At 41.9% G+C, this 22,971-nt stretch overlaps 1 protein-coding gene across 5 annotated transcripts in view; it reads left to right on the top strand.

Annotated features, from left to right (window-relative positions):
• The window catches only part of TAX1BP1 (Tax1 binding protein 1), a 256,118-nt gene that overhangs the window by 199,963 nt on the left and 33,184 nt on the right, over nucleotides 1–22,971 (top strand). For all 5 annotated transcript variants that reach the window (XM_033930769.1, XM_033930766.1, XM_033930767.1 and 2 more), the window contains exons 15-16: nucleotides 4,265–4,448; nucleotides 22,437–22,585. In XM_033930769.1, the coding sequence (XP_033786660.1) occupies nucleotides 4,265–4,448; nucleotides 22,437–22,585 (333 nt within the window). The remainder of the gene's footprint in view (nucleotides 1–4,264; nucleotides 4,449–22,436; nucleotides 22,586–22,971) is intronic.

Raw genomic sequence — 22,971 nt, 5'->3', positions numbered from 1 at the left:
AAATTTAAAAAACACAAAGCACCCTGTACTCAGGGAAAACGTTAATCATCATCAGGGTTTTTTCAAAGAAGTCAAGGCAGATGATTTTAAAATATGCAATGTCACCTCAGTAACAACTATAGAAAAATAGACAAATATAGTACAAAATATAGACAGCAGATATAAATTTTCAAAAGAGACACATTTAGATCACTAAATTGAAAATAAAATAATTTTTCCCACCTTTGTTTTCTGGTGATTTCATGAGTCTCTGGTTGCACTTCCTTCTGACTGTGTATCCAATATTTCTTTCTTTCTGCCTCCTGCCTCTCCTCCGGACCTCATTCCCTTCACCCACCCAACATCTCTCTGTCCCTCCATAAGTCCAAATTTTCTTCCTCTCTCCTTCACCCCCATTGGCAACATATCTCCCTCTCTCTCTCACTGTCCTTCTCTCATTCCCTCCCTTGCTGCAAAGGGAGTGGGGGCGGAAAAAAGAGAGAGGGATCCAGGATGCATCTCTCCCTTCCTCTCTATTGTCACATCTAACATTTCTCCATCTCTCATCCCCTGGACCATGTGCAACATCTTTTGCTCCTACCCACCAGCCCCATGCCCAACATTTCTCCTTCTATCACCCCTCTCTAGCACCATGCCACATCTCTCCCTCAATTCCCTCCACCACCATGTCCAACATTCCTCCCCCTTGCATCCCCTTCAATCTATCCCTATATTCCCTCTCCACCACTATATCAACATTACTCCCTCTCATTCTTCTCTTCCCCATGCATCTCCACCTCAATTCTCTCTCTATACCCAACATTTTTCCTCTTTCTTCATTTCCCCATGTGCACCATCTCTTTCCTTCTCACTCACACGCTCATGCCCAACAATTCTCCCTTTCTATGCCCTCCCTCCTTTGTCCCAAGTTAGTGCTCCCTTCCTTCCTTCTTTCTGTGTCCTGAGTTCATGCCCCCTCCCTGCTTTCCAGCCTTTGTTCCAAAATCGTGCCCCTCCCATGTCCCAGCATGCTTCTCCCCCCCCTCTTTTTTCCCTTTGTCCCAGATCATGTCCCCTCTCTCCTTTACTTGCTCGCTCCAGGGCTGCCCAGCTGGGCTGCTCCTTCCTGCCTTAAGCAGCACTTGTTGCAGGGATGCGGGCAGTGGCTCTTTCACACTGCATATGGCTGACTCACAAGCCTTCCCTCTGATGTCTGCTCTGATGTCGGAGAGAAGGTTTCTGGGTCAGCCACATGCAGCATACAAGAGCCGTTGCCTGCTTCCTTGCAACAAGTGCCGCTGAAGGCAAGAAGGAGCAGCCCACCTGGAAGGAGGTAATTGGAATCCCCCACTGACCCAGAAGACTTCTCTCTGATGTCAACTCTGACCTCAGAGGGAAGCCTTCCGGGTCAGCTTCGCCGGAGGAGGGTGGGAAGGAAGGAGGGCATAAGATCCCTGATGTTGGAAGCAGCTTCAGCAGAGGGGGGTGGGCAGGCAGGAAGGAGGATATGGAATCCCCGGTGGTGGCGGCCATAAAGGAGGAAGGTGGGATGGGAGACCTGCGCAGTGCCACATACCCCCAACAAGTGGCTCGTGTACCACTAAGAGTATGCATACCACATATTGAGAAACTCTGCTCTATTACACTTGACATTAAGTTTTACTATTTAAGATTGTTAAAGTGTTAAAGCAGTTAAAACCAATTTTGACTCTTGACAATGAGTTGGAAGTTGGTACATGCCTTTATAACCAGCAGACTTGATTATTGTAGTTCTCTTCTGATTGATTTCAGCAAAGCAAGCCTTCAAAGACTACAATTAAAGCAAAATATAGTGTCACAGCTTATTGTTGGAGCCATAGACAAAGCATATTACACTTATTTTATATCAATTACTTTGATTGCCTGTGGTATAGAATTTAAAATTCTGTGTTTAGTTGATAAAGCTCCTCAATTATGGAATTCCATCCCCTCTTATCCCTGCAAAGAAGCTTCTATACATAAAATTAAATTGAACCTGAAGACCTTTTTATTCAAGGATGCATTTGATTTATGAATTTCTATCCTTCTCCATATCTCTTGCACAAACTGAATTCTTCCCTTCCCTAATGTCTTAACCTTAATTTTTTTTCTTTCCCATACAAAATTGTAGTTCTACCCTCAAACCCCTTGTAATCAAAGTAATTAAATAATGTTATGTCTGTCTGTCCAACCTGTAAGAGATAATATTTGTTCTCTTTTTTATATAATTTTATTATTGTACACTGTCTAGAAGTTACTATAGGCGGTATAACAAATTTTAATAAAACTTGTAACTCTTTAATTTGAACAATCCATTATATCTAAAAAAAAAATTGTGTAAATATTCTCCTTCAAGGACTTAGCATTCTTCACAAAAAGGTCTTCTCGCATTACCTGGATTAGATGTGATTAAATTGTCATCAACTATAGGGAAAGAGCTTTCTCATACATTAGACCTTTATTGTGGAATTCCTGTTCAAAAATATGTCAGATAAAGCCTTCTTACTTTACTGTTTCAACCGTTTTATTTTTAATAGGTTGTATTAAGAAGTTTTATGGAACAGAGTTTTTAGTAATTTTATATGTTGTGATTTTTTTTAATATTTTTATTTTCTGCAGTGATGATTTGTATAATTGTACATGTTTGAAATATTATTTGTAAATTGTCATGATACTTGTAAATTGTGGTATATCAAGAAATTAAATCCAATCCAAGACTGAAAAGCCTAAGTTGCTACTGGATTTTTGTCTGCAATTTAATATTAAGTTGGTTAGTTATTTAAAGTTGCTTGGGGAGTTGAGATACTTAACGCTAGATTCACTAAAGATACTGACTGGATCGCTGTTGGCCGAGGTGCAAATCATTTGCATGCAAATCACTCGGTGAGCGATTGACACATGCGCAGCCTCCTTTCACTGCTGTAAGGGCTTCTTTTTAATTTTTTTTTAATGGCACAGATGTTGTGGTTACACAAGCACAATCTCTCCCCTTAAAAAAAAAAGAAAAAAAAACCCTTCCCGTACCATCGCCCAGGCAGAGAACCACCACTCCTCTACTGACCCCCACTCCCCCTCAAAAATAGCAGTAGGAATGCCCAATCCCTCCTGCCACACAGAACAATCCCATGCCATGCTCCCCCCTTGCACCAGGCCCCCCTGCGCTACTGCCCCCCCGAACCTAAAATAAATGGCAGGAGGGATACCCGCTCTCTCCTGCCATCGGACCCCCTCCCCTGTACCTTTTTAAAAAGTTGGAAGCAGGAAGCTCGCTCTGAGGCTCCTGCTTCACCAGTCATAAATAAAGGGCCTTCTCCTCCCCAGTGCATCATGTCTGAGCCAATCAGGCCTTAGGCACCTTCCTCTGTATCCAGGAATCCAGGCATCCCTCTGACCATTTTTTGGGGGTTGATAGCCCAGTTAGACCATGTTGATAACTTTAGCCTGTAAATCAAAAACCAAGACTGTTGAATGGGTAGGAATCAAATACCGAAAGTTTTGCAGCATAAGCTGTGCCTGATCTGACTTTAATAAATACAAAGCAAATGTATTTTATATACAGCATAAGCTATGACTGGTCCTTCTCCTCTCATGCTGTCATATCTTGGTTGATTCTTAGACCTGAACTAAAATTCAGACATTTCATCCGTAGGCATAGTTTAGCAAGAATCAAAAGTGTACATACAAGGGTCAAATGTACTGAAGATTTTTCTCATAGATGCAAAATGGGAGGAAACAGTAAATGATCCCTTCACAGTTTCGTAGGTTAAGCCATCTTTACAAATATTTTATGGTAGGCTCACAGTTTTCCAAAACATAGGAAGTCCTCATAAGGAAGTAATATTTTGCTTTACACAGATATGGGATGCCACTTTTATTTTTATCAAGCCATTCATCTTTCACTTCTATCACCATACACCATATGGATTGGAGTGCTGTGAAGCTGAGGTACCATGGGTTTTCATTTGACCATTTGTTGCTTTTCTGTCTTAAATTTATTGATTTTTTTCTATTTTCATTCCACTGTCCCATATACTGTACATGGATGATTTACCTATGTTTGAAGCTCATATCTACAGCTGTCATGAGGTGGATAAATCTGAGCCAAGAATGTGTACTGAATTTCCTACCTATAATTCTATAAGAGTTGAACTTTTTTTGAAGCTCTTTCTCAGACATTTTGTTAAGATTTTACAGAAAATATATTTCTCTCCATAGATACTGTTTTCATAGTTAGTTGTTCATTTATATTTTCTTTGCTTTTCTTGAGGAATTGGAAAGGAGACTTACAACTATAGAAGAAAGAGTTACTGAAGGGCAGAGTTGCCAGGATCCACCTCCAACATTCAATATACTCAACCCTTTTACAGAGGAGAAAGGAACACTGCCTGTGGTGTCCAGTAGACGGCCTTTACTGCAGTATGGCAATCCCTATGCAGCTCAAGAGACAAGAGGTTGGTAACACTGAATTCTGACTTACCTGTAGGATGTTAAATCAAGCTAGAAACACACACATGATTTGAATTGGGCCACCAGTTTGCCTTTCATTAATCAAGCCCTTAGTTTTACTTAAGAAGATCTATAAATCAAACACAGGAATGCAGGAAGAAAGCCTATTAAAGGGCTGATGCTTGACAATCAGACCTCCTCTTCAGGCCAGCGAGGTGAGGAGGAACGCCCCTCCACTGCATCCCTCCTCCCCCACTAGCGCGACCTGGAACAGCTGGACCTGCATCATCAGGGAAGAAGCTCCACCCACTGACACCCAGGCAGGAAAAAAGCCCTTTATAGGGCCAACACTTGATCATCGGATTCCTCTTAAGCTGGCGAGGTGAGGAGGAAAGCCCCTCCACTACATCCCTCTTCCTCCCCTGGCATGACCTAGAACAGCTGGGCCTGCATCGGCAGGCCAGAAGCACCACCCACTGACAACTGGACAGGAAGAAAGCCCTTTAAAGGGCCCTTTGTGTGGTCTTTCATGTAAACCAAGCAGGAAACTATGGCCTGACCCTCCAAGAACCATCACTCAACAAGAAAGCCAAGCTTGTTCTACTCAGAATCCAAGGTGGCACACAATCTAAAGGTAGCTCCTGTCTAATCTGTATACTACTGAATCTGCAGTATACTGCTGTATACTGTTTATTCCTATTGGTACACTCCAAAATTATATGTCACTTAAACATTGCTATTCTAGCCCTATACTATCACACTACTGTATACCAATGCAAATGCCGCTGCTCTTGCTCCTGCTCCTCTACTTCTTGACAGCGATTTTCTGCAGCATGTGCTCTTTTATCCCAGTCATTACAGGCCAGGACAGATATAGTGGCCTGAGCAGGCCCCCCCACCCCCCACTCACATAAAATCCACAGTGCACAGTCCCCACTTCCTTAGACATATCCCTCTCATCCCATCTCCATCTGTACCCAAAAACCTCAAGATTGCTATCGTGAATGTGAGATCCATAAACAACAAAGATGCCATCCTAAATTATCTTATCATAGACAAAATCTAGGACATCTTCCTAATCATGGAAACTTGGCTTAAAAACAACAATGGAGCCACCCTAGGTGTGTTTTGCCCTCATCGGCTATCAGGCTTTAGCATGCTCACGCATTGACTCTAGAGGAGGAGCTACCATCATTAAATCTAACTTCAACCCAAGATTAATAGATGTTATCACACTAAACACACTAGAATACCTCATCTTCTCAGTGGGACACAAAAGAGATCCTACTATCACCTTGATATATAGCACTCTCCATTCATCAGTGACTGTCTTAGATGATCTGCTATCCATCCTTGACAAAGCAATGATCTCTCACAACCAGATCACTATCCTAGGAGACTTTAATTTCACAGTCTATCCAAATGAGACTGGATCCCCAGCAGGCTTCCTCCTATCTCTATCTGATCTGCTGAGTGAGTCTCCTAACCGACTCACTCAGCAGGTCATGCCCTAGACCTAATCTTCATCCAAAAAAAATTCATCTACCAACACAATAACCACTAACTGCTCCATTAAACCAGTACCCTGGTCTGACACATTCAACCACACCTATACAGCGAATCAACCATCAACTAAGAAACAACCCCAGCATAAGAAAATTTACAATGATTCAATCAACCTAAAGGATCTCTCCTTGGGTCTTTCTAACCTAGCAAGAACATTGAATCCAAATCCATCAATGAAGCCACCACAACCTGGCACAGCAAAGTAAAAAAAAATCTCTATGAGGGCTTAGCCTCAGTTAAAGAAATCAAACGCTACCCCTGCAATCTTTCCTCCCCATAGTTCACGGACAACTTAAGAACCAAAAAAAAAGAGAACTAAGAAAAGCAGAGAGAGATGGTACAAATCCAGGCCAAATAGTGACAAATCCAACTGGAAGAAAGTACACGAAGAATACAAACAAGTTATTCTCGACACCAAAAAGGCCTACTACTCCCAACAACTACTAAAAACCTCCAACAAATCAAATAACTTCTTTACACAGCGTCACAAGGAGACAACCAAAACCTGAACACCAACTTTGACAGCAAATCATTCTCTGACTTCTTCACTGACAAAATAGACAGAATACATTCTCATCTTGACACTGTCACACAACTGACACCAGTGCCCTGCTACCCAAACAGAACTCAAACCCATAACTGAAAATTAACCCATTTTAAAAATGTCTCATTCGATGATCTTACCAAGATAGTTGACTCCCTTCAGCCATCCAGCTTCATCCTAGATACCTGCCCATCGCACCTCCTAGTTGCAGTGAAATATGCTTTTGTATGCTCAATCCTTCCTCTTATCAATACCTCTTTATAAACAGGTTCAGTACCTACAAGCTAGAAATCAACAATCATCAGACCACTTTTAAAGAAACCCACACTCGACTCACACACCCAGCAACTTTAGGCCTGTCTCCAACCTACCATTCTTTTCAAAGATCCTAGAAAAAAATGGTACTAAACCAACTACACTCCTTCATTGACAATCAAAAAGCCCTATCCACCTTCAAGTTTCAAGTTTATTAAAAATTTGTTGTACATGCATTCGAGATTCTGGACATTTCATAGTACTGAAACTGTCTTGAGAGATTGTAGAAACTGGGTCTCTTTTCCCTGGAGAAGAGGAGACTTAGAGGAGATATGATAGAGACTTACAGAATCATGAAGGGCATAGAGAGAGTAGAGAAGGATAGATTCTTCAAACTTTCAGAAAATAAAAAAACAAGAGGGCATTCGGAAAAGTTGAAAGGGGACAGATTCATAACAAATGCTAGGAAGTTCTTCTTCTTTACCCAATGTGTGGTGGACACTTGGAATGCGCTTCCAGAGGACGTTATAGGGCAGAGTACGGTACTGGGGTTTAAGAAAGGATTGGACAATTTCCTGCTGGAAAAGGGGATAGAGGGGAATAGATAGAGGATTACTGCCCAGGTCCTGGACCTGTTGGGCCGCCGTGTGAGCAGACTGCTGGGCGCGATGGACCTCAGGTCTGACCCAGCAGAGGCATTGCTTATGTTCTTATGTTCTTGCTTATGTCTTCCTGGATACCATCAACTACACACATGGTTTCAAGGATTTCTATAATCCAGGACCTACAGAGTAAAGACAAACAAAGATGGCGTACCCCAAGAATCGCCATTATCCCCAACATTCTTCAATTGAATCCCTCTGCACCTGCCTAGACAAAATAGGCTTGACCTCCTATAGCTATGCAGACAACATCACCATTCTCCTTCCTTTTGATCAGCCAATGCCCACCATGACAGACACACTACACAGAACTCTAGAAACAGTGGCAACATGAATGAAAGACCACAAACTAAAACTGAACCCAGACAAAACAAAATTCATACTTCTCAAAAAAAATAAAACCCCAACCATAACAAACATAGTAATAAACTCAATCACATACCCCATTCAACCCACTTTAAAACTTATGGGAATGACGATAGACAGATGCTGCACCATGCAACCACAAATCAACAAAACATTACAGAAATCATTTGCAGTCAGGAGAAACCTAAGGGAAGTTCAAAAATTATTCTACAGAAAACAATTCCAGCTCATGTCCAGTCCCTAATCCTAGATCTCCTTGACTACTGCAACATCCTATATCTCCCCTGTCCCGCAACAATGATAAAACAACTACAAACAGTACAAAATAAAGCCCTGAGACTAATCCATTAACTAAGAAAACATGACCACATCACCAAGGCATAACTCGACTCACACTGGCTCCCAATTCAAGCAAGAATACTATTTAAATTCTACTGTCTATTATTTAAATCCTAAATGGTGACAGCCCAGCCTACTTGAACAACCGCCTAATCCAAACTACCACAACCAGACACAGGAGAACCCAGACACCATTCACATACCCTCCAATCAGAGACATCAAACGGAAGAACTGTACGATGGCCTACTAGCCACATAGGCAGCAAAACTAGACCACCAACTCTCCAAGCTACTAATCGCAACCCCATATTACAAAACTTTCAGAAATAAATAAAAACCCTGCTAGTCAAAAAATCCATGAAGACTAACTAACACCATATGAAATATTTCAATCCTCTGAAGCAATCCACTCTACTCTGTAACACCTCTGGACATGCCCAGAAATCCTCTTCTGTAATTCTGAAATCCTCTTCTGTAATCCACCTTGAACCGCAAGTTAATGGCGGAATAAAAAATCAATAATGTAATGTACTGCTGGAGACTCATGGATAAGGGAAACAATGTTCTATTGGTTCTATAGACCTCAGCACAACCTTTAACACATTGATTATCCTCTCCTCCTCACTCCACTCACAGAGCTTGGCATCTGAGATACAGCACTACATTGGCTCACATCCTTCCTAAGCAACAGATCCCAATGTGTGCTACTCGATACTACCCTATCAAAGCATTATCCCATCAAAGTCAAAGCCAGTCAAGTACAGCATGCCACAAGGAGTACTACTATCCCCTCTTTTGTTTAATCTCTATATTATACCCGTCCTGGATATAACTCATAAACATCAAATCAAGATTCACGCCTTTGCCAATTACATCTAACTATATCTTCCACGAGGAGAGAACCGAGACTCCCAGATTGTGAAACTTCATAACTGCCTCTCAGAAATCAAAAACTGGATGTCCACAAACATAGTAACATAGTAGATGACGGCAGATAAAGACCCGAATGGTCCATCCAGTCTGCCCAACCTGATTCAATTTAAATTTTTTCTTCTTAGCTATTTCTGGGCGAGAATCCAAAGCTTTACCCGGTACTGTGCTTGGGTTCCAACTGCCGAAATCTCTGTTAAGACTTACTCCAGCCCATCTACACCCTCCCAGCCATTGAAGCCCTCCCCTGCCCATCCTCCTCTAAACGGTCATACACAGACACAGACCGTACAAGTCTGCCCAGTAACTGGCCTAGTTCAATCTTTAATATTATTTTCTGATTCTAAATCTTCTGTGTTCATCCCACGCTTCTTTGAACTCAGACACAGTTTTACTCTCCACCACCTCTCTCGGGAGCGCATTCCAGGCATCCACCACCCTCTCCGTAAAGTAGAATTTCCTAACATTGCCCCTGAATCTACCACCCCTCAACCTCACATTATGTCCTCTGGTTTTACCATTTTCCTTTCTCTGGAAAAGATTTTGTTCTACGTTAATACCCTTTAAGTATTTGAACGTCTGAATCATATCTCCCCTGTCTCTCCTTTCCTCTAGGGTATACATATTCAGGGCTTCCAGTCTCTCCTCATACGTCTTCTGGCGCAAGCCTCCTATCATTTTCGTCGCCCTCCTCTGGACCGCCTCAAGTCTTCTTACGTCTTTCGCCAGATACGGTCTCCAAAACTGAACACAATACTCCAAGTGGGGCCTCACCAATGACCTGTACAGGGGCATCAACACCTTCTTCCTTCTACTGACTACGCCTCTCTTTATACAGCCCAGAATCCTTCTGGCAGCAGCCACTGCCTTGTCACACTGTTTTTTCGCCTTTAGATCTTCGGACACTATCACCCCAAGGTCCCTCTCCCCGTCCGTGCATATCAGCTTCTCTCCTCCCAGCATATACGGTTCCTTCCTATTATTAATCCCCAAATGCATTACTCTGCATTTCTTTGCATTGAATTTTAGTTGCCAGGCATTAGACCATTCATCTAACTTTTGCAGATCCTTTTTCATATTTTCCACTCCCTCTTCGGTGTCTACTCTGTTACAAATCTTGGTATCATTTGCAAAAAGGCACACTTTTCCTTCTAACCCTTCAGCAATGTCACTTACATACATATTGAACAGGATTGGCCCCAGCACCGAACCCTGAGGGACTCCACTAGTCACCTTTCCTTCCTTTGAGCGACTTCCATTAACCACCACCCTCTGGCGTCTGTCCGACAGCCAGTTTCTGACCCAGTTCACCACTTTGGGTCCTAACTTCAGCCCTTCAAGTTTGTTCAACAGCCTCCTATGAGGAACTGTATCAAAGGCTTTGCTGAAATCCAAGTAAATTACATCTAGCATATGTCCTCGATCCAGCTCTCTGGTCACCCAATCAAAAAATTCAATCAGGTTCGTTTGGCACGATTTACCTTTTGTAAAGCCATGTTGCCTCGGATCCTGTAACCCATTAGATTCAAGGAAATACACTATCCTTTCTTTCAGCAACACTTCCATTATTTTTCCAACAACTGAAGTGAGGCTCACCGGCCTGTAGTTTCCTGCTTCATCCCTGTGATCACTTTTATGAATAGGGACCACATCCGCTCTCCTCCAATCCCCAGGAATCACTCCCGTCTCCAGAGATTTGTTGAACAAGTCTTTAATAGGACTCGCCAGAACCTCTCTGAGCTCCCTTAGTATCCTGGGATGGATCCCGTCTGGTCCCATCGCTTTGTCCACCTTCAGTTTTTCAAGTTGCTCATAAACACCCTCCTCCGTGAACGGCGCAGAATCTACTCCATTTTCTCGTGTAACTTTGCCAGACAATCTCGGTCCTTCTCCAGGATTTTCTTCTGTGAACACAGAACAGAAGTATTTGTTTAGCACATTTGCTTTCTCCTCATCACTCTCCACATATTTGTTTCCAGCATCTTTTAGCCTAGCAATTCCATTTTTTATCTTCCTCCTTTCACTAATATATCTGAAAAAATTTTTATCTCCCTTTTTTACATTTTTAGCCATTTGTTCTTCCGCCTGTGCCTTCGCCAAACGTATCTCTCTCTTGGCTTCTTTCAGTTTCACCCTGTAGTCCTTTCTGCTCTCCTCTTCTTGTTTTTTTTTATATTTCATGAACGCCAACTCTTTCGCCTTTATTTTCTCAGCCACTAGGTTGGAGAACCATATCGGCTTCCTTTTTCTCTTGTTTTTATTGATTTTCTTCACATAAAGGTCCGTAGCCATTTTTATCGCTCCTTTCAGCTTAGACCACTGTCTTTCCACTTCTCTTATGTCCTCCCATCCTAACAGCTCTTTCTTCAGGTACTTTCCCATTGCATTAAAGTCCGTACGTTTGAAATCTAGGACTTTAAGTATCGTGCGGCCGCTCTCCACTTTAGCCGTTATATCAAACCAAACCATTTGATGATCGCTACTACCCAGGTGAGCACCCACTTGAACATTAGAGATACTCTCTCCATTTGTGAGGACCAGATCCAATATCGCTTTTTCCCTTGTGGGTTCCGTCACCATTTGTCTGAGCAGAGCCTCTTGAAAGGCATCCACAATCTCCCTACTTCTTTCCGATTCCGCAGACGGAACATTCCAGTCCGCATCCGGCAGGTTGAAATCTCCCAACAGCAGAACCTCCTCTTTCCTTCCAAACTTTTGGATATCCACAATCAGATCCTTATCAATTTGCTTCGATTGAGTCGGAGGTCTGTAGACTACACCCACGTAGATAGAAGTTCCATCTTCTCTTTTCAGAGCAATCCATATCGCTTCTTCCTCTCCCCAGGTCCCTTGCATTTCGGTCGCTTGGATATTGATCTTTACATAGAGAGCTACTCCTCCACCTTTATGACCATCTCTGTCCTTCCTAAAAAGATTATATCCCGGTATGTTTGCATCCCATCCATGTGATTCACTGAACCATGTCTCTGTGATAGCAACAATATCTAGATCTGCCTCTAATATCAGGGCTTGCAGATCATGAACTTTGTTGCTTAGACTGCGAGCATTTGTGGTCATCGCTTTCCAGCTATTTTTCAGCGATAATCTCCTTTTTCGTATGGATTTTTGTGTCGTTTCACTTTCCGTTGCAATACTAAGAAATGAGTTGCTGATATTGCTTATGTTGCAAACTTTACTACTATCACATCTTTTCTTTTGCTGGGGGTGGTCTCTATAATTGTCCTTCGTACATACACCACCCCCACCTTCTAGTTTAAATGCCTAGAAAAATATTGTCTAAATTTCTCTGCAAGGTTTCTTTTTCCTGCTGTAGTAATATGTAGCCCATCAGTGCAATATAGCTTCTTGTCCTTCCATGTATTTCCCCATCCTCCTATGTACCTGAAGCCTTCTTGATGACACCAGGCTCTGAGCCATCTATTAAAGTCCTCTGTGTTTTTCACTCTTTGCTCTCCTTTTCCATATGCAGGCAGTATTTCAGAAAAAGCTAAAGTCTTTACAAAAGGTTTCACGCCCTCACCAAGCTCCCGAAAAGCTTTCTGTGCTGCAAGTGTGGAGTTGTTGGCCAGGTCATTTGTTCCCAGATGGATAACAACATCAGTGTTAAAATCCTTAGTTTCTTCCTTAATTATAGTCAGTATTTGCCTGGAACTCCTGGTAGCTGAGGATCCTGGAAGACATTTCACTATTTTGGTCTCCTCGCCCTGTGTTCCAAGGTTAATGCCTCTGATGATGGAATCCCCCAACAGTAATAGTTTTCTGTTTTTGGCTTTTTTATTTGTACTTAGGGTGCTCTTGTTCTCTTGAGTTTCCTTCATTGGTTCCAGTCCCACCTCCCTTCTGTTTTCCTGAGTATCACAGTGCACTAGTGGAGCGAAGGAATTCTGTAGAGGTAATATTAGTGAAGGTGGATGTTTCTGTGTTACATGTCGCAGTCTTCCTGAGCCTACTGTGACCCATTTATTCCTGGGCTGTTTTATTCTTTGAGGTAGAGGTAGAGGTGGTAAGTTGGTATGATTTTGTGGTGTGATGGAAGCTGCTTTAATTGTATTCAATTCCTGTTTAAGTTTGCAGAGCTCCTCCTTAATACTGGCAAGTTGAAGACAGATGGGGCAAGCCTTAAGCCTCCAAATAGTATGTCTTGGAATTAAAGCACCACAGTGATTGCATAGAATAAAGGTCATCTTGATTGGTTGTGAAGTGACTTGATTGGTTGTGAAGTGACCAGAAATATAGGCTCTATACCACCTAAAACACAGTATTTTAAACAAAAATGCAGGTTCTATCAGTGCTACCCTAAAACACAGGATTTATAACAGGATTTTCCCTACTTTAGTCACCCTGAGCCACAGGCACCAGAAATATAGACTCTATACCACCTAAAACACAGTATTTTAAACAAAAATGCAGGTTCTATCAGTGCTACCCTAAAACACAGGATTTATAACAGGATTTTCCCTACTTTAGTCACCCTGAGCCACAGGCACCAGAAATATAGGCTCTATACCACCTAAAACACAGTATTTTAAACAAAAATGCAGGAAGAGGAAATAAGATTTAACAGAGGAAAGAGAAGGATTTATTTTTTTGTGCTTTTTTATATTTTTTTTTAGTAAGAAACAGGGAGGAGAAGAGAAATTAAGCAGATATAATGCTGAAAACCAGTGAAAAGAGCAGAATATGAAATGCTGAGTAACTTAGCTTTTAGAAGTTCACAGGGCAGCCTTGTTTCAGCAATGTCCCAAAGATAATGCAATTAACCTTAGAAGTAAAACAGAGCCCCTCCCTTCTCCACCTAATCAGACACAATGGCTAAAAACTAGTGAGTCAGAAATATAGGCTCTATACCACCTAAAACACAGTATTTTAAACAAAAATGCAGGAAGAGGAAATAAGATTTAACAGAGGAAAGAGAAGGATTTATTTTTTTGTGCTTTTTTATATTTTTTTTTAGTAAGAAACAGGGAGGAGAAGAGAAATTAAGCAGATATAATGCTGAAAACCAGTGAAAAGAGCAGAATATGAAATGCTGAGTAACTTAGCTTTTAGAAGTTCACAGGGCAGCCTTGTTTCAGCAATGTCCCAAAGATAACTAAACTAAACTATAACTAAACTATAACTAAACGCCTCAAAAACTGAACTCCTTTGGAGCCACAAAGAGCATTGCACCTACAACTGCCCTTCTCTTCTCTGAGAATCATCTACTATAACTGCCAAAGATCAAGTACGCAGCCTAGAGGTACTTCTTGATTCTAACTTATCACTTAGCAACCATATCTCTCAAGTGGTCTCCTCTTTGTTCTGCTATCTTTGACAACTCCGGAAAATAAGAAACTACTTCTCTGAACCTGTATTTACCCAACTTCTCTATGCCTTTGTCCTCTCTTGCTTCTCCTGCATGGACTACTGCAATACATTATTCAATGGATTGTCAGCAAAAAATCTTCAGGGTTTCCAGCTTGTACAAAATGCAGCAATTAGGCTTCTAAAGAACATTTGCACCCACAATTTAGTATCCCAAGCACTAACGTCAACCCACTAGCTACCCATAGCCAAACGCTGCATTTTCAAAGACTTAGTACTTGCGTTCAAGTCCCTGCACAACAAGGTACCCTCCTACATATCAATCAAACTCCCACCTTGCGTCCCGAACAGACCCCTCTGCTCCCAGGAGGAAACACATCTACCGTTACCCCTTGGTTAGAGCCTCCAACTAGAAAGTACCAGACGAAGGTCCTACTCTCATTTCTTACCAAAGCACTGAAATCAACTGCCTCCACACATCGAATCCCTCAAAGGGCTTTTCAGCTTAAGAAAAGCAATAAAAACCTAACTCTTCACCTAATTCTTCAGCCTTAGCAGCCATACAGTCTGTAATTCCCAAACTAATGTATTCCTCATATATGTTGAACTAGACTCTTCTCTCTGTATATGCTTCAAGACGATCTATCTATATGTGAAACTAACATATCTCTGAAACTGCTAATATAAGATGAACTATCTGTATGTTATCAATTTTCATTCTGTGTCTGCTAATTCAGGATGAAAAACTAATCTAATCTAAAACTTGGATTTGTATACCAGATCATCTCCTAAAAGGAGCTCGGACTTGGTTAACAAAATAGCTGTAACATAAAGGAATCAAGAAAAGTGAAAAGTAAAATAAGAACTCAGATTAAAAGGTATAACCGATCTAAGAAAAGAACTATTAATACATGAAGATTATTTTAACAGCCTAGCCTGTAGCCCATATTGTGTTAGTTTTCTGTGTCTTGTTTAATTATGTATGTTACCTTATAACTTGTTCTGAGCTCACTGGGGAAGACAGGATATAAATCGAATTAAATAAATAAATAAAGCATGTGGCTTAAATTTTGCATAGAGGCCTTAGAAATGCAAATTTCAAAATTAAACACTGATAAAGATATTTTTTTCAGTATTATTATTCCTAGTATAAAGGCTACAGTATTAGGCAAATGTTTCCCAGATATCCTGAAGCACGGGTTTGATTCATGTGCCTTGAGCTTGAGCTTTGGTTAAAAATATTATGTGGATGTAAACAAAATAAAAATTTACCAAAAATATAGTAAATATGTTCAGTTATTTCTCTGACATGGATATGTCAGTCCTGTCAGTACCTATGAAAATTGAAACGTTGAAGCAAAGTTTCAGTTATCGTTGTAAATGGGACCGATCCATTGTCAGATAAGCGAAAAGTTGGATAATACAGAAAACAATGGTAACCCCTTAAAAATGCAAAAATGAAGTTAGAGTTCAAGAGTTTCAAAAATTGTTTAACACTTTAGCGCATTGTGCATCATGATCTGAGCACTAAAACATAATTACTGTAAATGTGCTTATTCTAAAACAAATATTTTAACAGAAAAAAAACTGCTGAAGCATACTATAAAATAAAGCTGATACTGTAAAACCACAGTTATAGAGTACAGTACTGTATAGTAGTAATGCCAGCTGGTAAACATCAAACATAAATGTTTTGAAAAATTTTGTGATTGATGTATGTTTTTCCCATTTTACTTTTCTTCTTCACTGCAAGTTCACCCCAGTGTCTCATTAACATTACATTGGTAGTACACTTCCCCCGCCTGATTCACAGTTTTAGGACTTGCGATTTCGATTATTTGCGATTTCCTAAAACCGGAATCACCCCCGCCTCCTGGACCTCCCCAGACCTTACCTGGTGGTCTAGCGGTCTTTCAGGACAGAAACGATCTTCCTATGCTCCTGCCCTGTGCAGATCACTCATCCAAAATGGCTGCCGTGAGTCACAGCAGCCATTTTGGATGAGTGATCTGCACAGGGCAGGAGTGTAGGAAGATCACTTCTGCCCTGAAAAACCGCTAGATGACCAGGTAAGGTTTGGGGATGCCGGGGAAAGGTGGGAGAGGGCAGGGGTGGACCAGTCAGCCCAAAAGTTATTTGTGAATTTTCAATTTTTGAGGGCTGGTTCTGCCCCTAACCCCTGTGAATATTGAGGGAGGAGTGAAATCGCTTCCTCTTATTCCATATATACCAGTGCAGTCTTATTTGCCTTGACCCCTTCACTATGACTGACTTTTACAGTTTTAGCTACTGCATATTCAGCCTCACTTGAGATATCTTCATTGTCATCATCTATATTTCCATTCCCATTCACCATAGCAATTACATCATTATCAGTTCTTAACAGAAGAACATAAGAATAGCCACTTTTGTCAGACAAATGGTCCATCTAGTCCAGTATCCTGTTTCCAACAGTGGCCAATCTTTGTCACAAGTACCTGGCAGAAACCCAAATAGTAGCAACATTCTATGCTACCGAGGGCAAGCAGTAGTTTCCCCCATGTCTGTCTCTATAGTAGACTATGGACTTTTCCTCCAAGAACTTGCCCAAATCCTTTTTAAACCCAGTTACACTAATTGCTGTTACCATATTTTCTGGCAATGAGTTCCAGAATTTAACTATTCTCTGAGTGAAAAACAAAATTCCTCCTATTTGTTTTAAAAGCATTTCCTTGCAGGTCCCCTGGGCTTTGTACTTTTTGAAAGAGTGAAAAATCAATTTACTTTACTCCCATTCTACACCCCTCAGGATTTTGTAGACCTCAATTATTTCCCCTCTGACATATCTCTTCCAAGCTGAAGAGCCCTAACCTTTTTAGCCTTTCCTTATACGAGAGGAGTTCATCCCTTTTATCGTTTTGGTCGCACTTCTTTGAACCTTTTCTCATTCCACTACCAGTATATCTTTTTGAGATACTGTGACCAGAACCGACCACAATACTCAAGGTGAAGTTGCACCATTGAGCATTATACAGAAGCATTATAATATTCTTGGTCTTATTTATCATCCTTTTGCAATAAAAGCGGATTCCTAGCTCCGAAAGAATTCTTTGGTGTGAAACCTGCTCTGCTACGCCGGAAAATGGAAAGAAAAGCTGCATGCTGATTAATGGTGATGCAACGATGGGGCTGTCAGATATGCTGGATGGTTAGATTAACGAAGTTCGGATAATTGAGACTATACAATACCTGCAATCCAGCATCAGTTTGTATTATTCTACAGTTGTCAAACTGCAAACTAGTAATTCTGTTTTTAGCGTGAACATTGATACCTTCTGCCTTTAAGCAGTATCTGAATGTTGCATCATGCATATTAACACTTTTGTTCTCATTAGAACAAGATCTACAATGTGTTGCAAATGAGTATAATCCAGACACAGCAACACTGTGTAAATCATCTGGTTGTTTTTTTTTATATAGGCTTTTAGGTTGTATTGTTAGCTATGTAATAGCTTCATATTACATCTGTGTCTCTGGTTTTAAACAGAGCATGTCTGTAATGTTCTGTAACTATACAAAGTTCAGATTACATTACAAAATCTTAGCACAAGAAAGGAAAATATTTAAGTTAGAAAAAAGTGTGTGTGTGTGTGTGTGTGTGTGTGGCCCTGTTATAAATTAGTCTTTTTGATATGAATGGTTAAGTTGGTTGTGTGTGTGTGTTTTTACATAAGTTCATTCCTGGGTAGGCTGCTATCCAGTGTATAGAATGACAAATGTACACTGCCTAATATAGTAATAGTCATTGGGGACTCTATGCTGAGGGGCACCGAGGGACCAATCTACAGACCGGATATGCAGTCAAGGGAGGTTTGCTGTCTGCCTGGAGCCAGGGTCTGAGATGTCACCGCCTGTCTTGATAGGCTTCTCAAGCCCCAAGATCACTTCCCCATGGTCCTCATCCACATTGGCACAAACGACACTGCTAAGAACACCCCGGAGAACATAACTAGAGACTTTGGAGCCCTGGGTGAGAGGCTGAAGCAGACAGGAGCACAGGTGGTCTTCTCCTCGATCCTCTCAGTTAGAGGCAAAGGAAGTGCCAGGGATGAGCGTATACTGAGGACTAATGAGTGGCTTCAAGGATGGTGCCGGGAAATGAACTTCGGATTCCTGAACCATGGAGAGGCGTTGCAAGGAGTTCAGTGACCAGACGGACTCCATCTGACCAGCAGGGGTAAGCACGTCTTTGGACACCGACTAGCCCGCCTGCTTCGTAGGGCTTTAAACTAGGTAAGTCGGGGGAGGGTACCCACTCAGATACAAGTGCAGTAAGGAACGATCCTGACGAGGTGAGTCGAAACTCCGATTCTAAGTCCAAAGTAAGTGCCCCCATTGCAAACAATTCTCTAGGAGTCACACTACCCCAGGTGGGAAACTCCCCACAGGGACTTAGCAATCACGGGGTATGGAGGGCTATGTATGTTAATGCACACAGTTTAGGCAATAAGATTCTAGAATTAGAGACCGAAATAATGAATGCCGACCTTGACGTGGTGGCAATATCCGAAACTTGGTTCACAGACTCTCATGGGTGGGATATGGCTATACCGGGATACAACTTATTTCGGCAGGACAGAGAGGGAAAGTCAGGGGGAGGGGTGGCACTATACATTAAAGAAGACATCAGAACTACCAGAATCACAGATGTCAAGTACACCGGGGAATCCCTCTGGGTGAACCTGGCCAGAGGCAGGGAAAAATGCCTGTATCTTGGTGTAGTATATAGACCTCCAAGACAACTGGAAGACAAAGACTCCGAATTAATTGAAGACATAGAGATTATCACTCTACGGGGAGACGCTGTTCTGCTAGGGGACTTCAACATGCCTGACACAGATTGGAACTCATACTCAGCAACAACCAGCGGCAGCAGGAGACTGTTAACATCCATAAAGGGAGCACGACTCAAACAAATGGTATTGGAACCCACTAGGGCCCAGGCGATCCTGGACCTGGTACTCACCAACTGGGATAGCATCTAGAAGATCTTGGTAGGAGATACGCTAGCCTCCAGCGACCACAACATGGTGTGGTTTTACCTCAGGAAAGGTTTCCCCAGTTCAATCACGAAAACAAAAGTACTCAACTTCCGAGGCACTGACTTCGAACGCATGGGAGATTTCGTCCACCGGACACTGCAGAACCAAGCTACAACCGATGATGTGGAAGCTATGTGGTCATCCCTGAAATCTACCATACATGAAGCGACAAGCCTCTACATTAAATCAGTACACGAACGGCGGAGAAACAACAAACCCTAATGGTACTCTGCAGAAATCTCGCACCTCATCAAGGAGAAGAAAAAAGCATTTATTTCCTACAAATGAACAGAGACTAGGGAAGCTAAACTAGAATATAGGGCGAGGTCTGGAGCGGTCAAAACGGCAGTCAGGGAGGCCAAACTTCGAATGGAAGAGACTCTGGCAAAGAACATGAAGAAAGGGGACAAATCCTTCTTCAGGTATATTAGTGATAGGAAAAAGAACACAGACGGGATAGTACGCCTTAGAAAACCAGATGGGAACTGCGCAGAATCAGATTCCGATAAAGCAGAACTACTGAATGAATACTTCTGCTCGGTCTTCACCTGCGAGGCATCGGGGCATGGTCCGCAGTTGCAGGCAAGGCCCAGCGTGGAAGACCCGTTTCAGAATTTCGAGTTCACACCTGCCGACGTCTACTACGAAGACTGGCAAGACTCAAGGTGAACAAAGCCATGGGACCGGACAATCTACACTCCAGGGTGCTCAGTGAGCTGCGTGATGTCCTGGCAGAACCGCTATCAGGACTCTTCAATCTCTCCCTAAGTTCGGGGAGAGTCCCCAAAGACTGGAAAACAGCTAACGTCGTTCCACTGCACAAAAAGGGTTGCAGGGCAGAGGCTGCAAACTACAGACCAGTGAGTCTCACATCAATAGTATGCAAACTGATGGAAACACTAATCAAACGTAAATTAGGCGCAATCTTGGATGAGGAGAATCTACGGGATCCCAGTCAATACGGATTCACCAAGGGTAGGTCCTGCCAATCCAACCTCATCAGCTTCTTTGACTGGGTAACAAAACAGTTAGACTTGGGAGAATCCATGGACGTCGTATACCTAGACTTCAGCAAAGCTTTTGATAGTGTCCCGCATCGCAGGCTGTTGAGCAAGATGAAATCATTGGGGCTGGGAGAAACACTAACTATATGGGTCAATGACTGGCTGAATGGCAGACTTCAGAGGGTGGTAGTTAACGGTACCCTCTCTAAAACATCGGAGGTGACCAGTGGAGTACCGCAGGGCTCAGTCTTGGGCCCGCTCCTTTTCAACATATTCATAGGTGACCTAACTCAGGGGCTTCAAGGTAAGGTAACATTATTCGCTGACGATGCCAAACAATGCAATATAGTGAGAGATGGCAATTCACCCGATAGTATGACACAGGACCTACATTTGTTGGAGTTTTGGTCCTTGACCTGGCAGTTGGGCTTCAACGCTAAGAAATGCAAGATCATGCACCTCGGCAGCAGAAATCCGTGCAGAACTTACACCTTGAATGGTGAGACCTTAGCTAGAACTTCAGCAGAATGCGACTTGGGAGTGATCATCAGCGCAGACATGAAAACTGCTGATCATGTGGAGAAGGCTTCATTTAAGGCAAGACAGTTGTTAGGTTGCATCCGCAGGAGTTTCGTCAGCTGGAAGCCTGAAGTCATAATGCCATTATACAGAACCATGGTGAGGCCTCATTTGGAATACTGTGTGCAATTCTGGAGGCCACACTACCGAAAAGATGTGCTGAGAGTAGAGTCGGTGCAATAGATGGCCACCAGAATGGTCTCGGGGCTCAAAGATCTATCTTACGAGGAAAGGCTGAAAAATTTGTGGCTGTACTCACCCGAGGAATGTAGGGAGAGAGGAGACATGATCGAGACGTTTAAGTATATTACCGGCCGTATCGAGATGGAAGAAGAGATTCTCTTTCTCAAAGGACCCTCAGCCACAAGAGGGCATCCGCTCAAACTCAGGGGCGGGAAATTTCATGGCGATACCAGGAAATATTTCTTCACCGAGAGAGTGGTTCATCCTTGGAATGAGCTCCCGGTGCAGGTGATCGAGGCAAACAGCGTGCAAGAATTTAAGAGCAAATGGGATGCTCATGTGGGATCCCTTAGAGGGTTAAGCCAAGGGAACCTGTCACCAGGAGTGGGATCCCTAGGATAGTAGACTTGGGGGTGGGTCAGTAGAGTGGGAAGACCTGATGGGCTATGGGTCTTATCTGACGTCATCTTCTATGTTTCTAATATGTAATGCATGAGATTATATATATATATCTTTATTCATTTTTAAGCCATACATAAGTACAACACATTATACAATCATATTACACTATAAAAGCACTTAAAATCTATCAAATTGTAATCTATGACAAAAAGATATATCTCCCCCATACTCGTATTCAAAAATTGCACTCAAATTAAAGAATTAAAAAATATTTTCCAACCCCACCACTCTTTGCAAAATTTTGTCAATGGTTCCCAAATCTTCAGAAACTTTTTATAATGCCATAATACGTTCCATTTTAAAAACGTGGCAGAGATACTCCCACCAAAAGGTATAGTTCAATCTATACCAGTTTTTCCAATTCCTTAAAATAAGCTGATTTTTAAAGTAAAATTGTTTAATAATAAACCACCTTCTCTGACTGAGGCTCCCATATATCCAGGTACATGGGTATATGGGTTGGCAGGCTTTGCATGCCTGAAGTAACTTCATGAAATCTTTTTTTTTTTTTTAATACTAATTGTAAAGAGCATCAAGATTGCTTAACTTGAAGGCATTTAGATGTCTAGTATATTAATAGTAGTATGAATATTTTTAGTGATAGAGATGATAAATAGTGGTTTTAAAATTCTGAAACACAGACTTGATTTGTATTTTTTGTAAATGCCCTATGTTTTTGGTCCCTTTTTGATTTCAGATGGTGCAGATGGCGCTGTTTATCCTGATGAGATTCAGAGGCCACCTGTAAGAACAGCCTCTTGGACGCTGGAAGAAAATGTAGTACGCAGTCAGCCTGCTCGCAACCTCAGTCGGCCTGATGGTCTGGAAGATCCTGATGAGAACAATGTAAGCTGGGTTTTCCCATTTCTTTTCCTCCTTGTCTGCTTTATTTACAAATGAGTCATCTGAATCTGGCATGCTTATGTTCATTCTGCTTATAAAGTTCCTAATGCAGTCCTCAGTTTTTCTAAAAGTGTGCATTTCATGAAAAAATGGTTTGATCTTTCTTCATACTACAAATTACTCCTTGAAATAATATATAAATCTCCAAAAGGGTTGGGATTGCTACTGAGAAACGATCCCCCCAAATCAGCGCTATTTAACTGGCCAGGAACGGCTCTTGGCCAGTTAAATAGTGTTTAGCCAGCTAACCGCTAATATTCAGCAGGAGATGGCCAATTATCTCAGTTGAATATTAGCACTTAGGAGCTAGCTGCTAGACATCGCCGGTT

Source organism: Geotrypetes seraphini, chromosome 2 (genome assembly GCF_902459505.1).
Source record: "Geotrypetes seraphini chromosome 2, aGeoSer1.1, whole genome shotgun sequence".
NCBI classification, from domain to species: Eukaryota; Metazoa; Chordata; class Amphibia; order Gymnophiona; family Dermophiidae; genus Geotrypetes; species Geotrypetes seraphini.
This window is presented reverse-complemented; position numbering and strand designations above follow the sequence as displayed.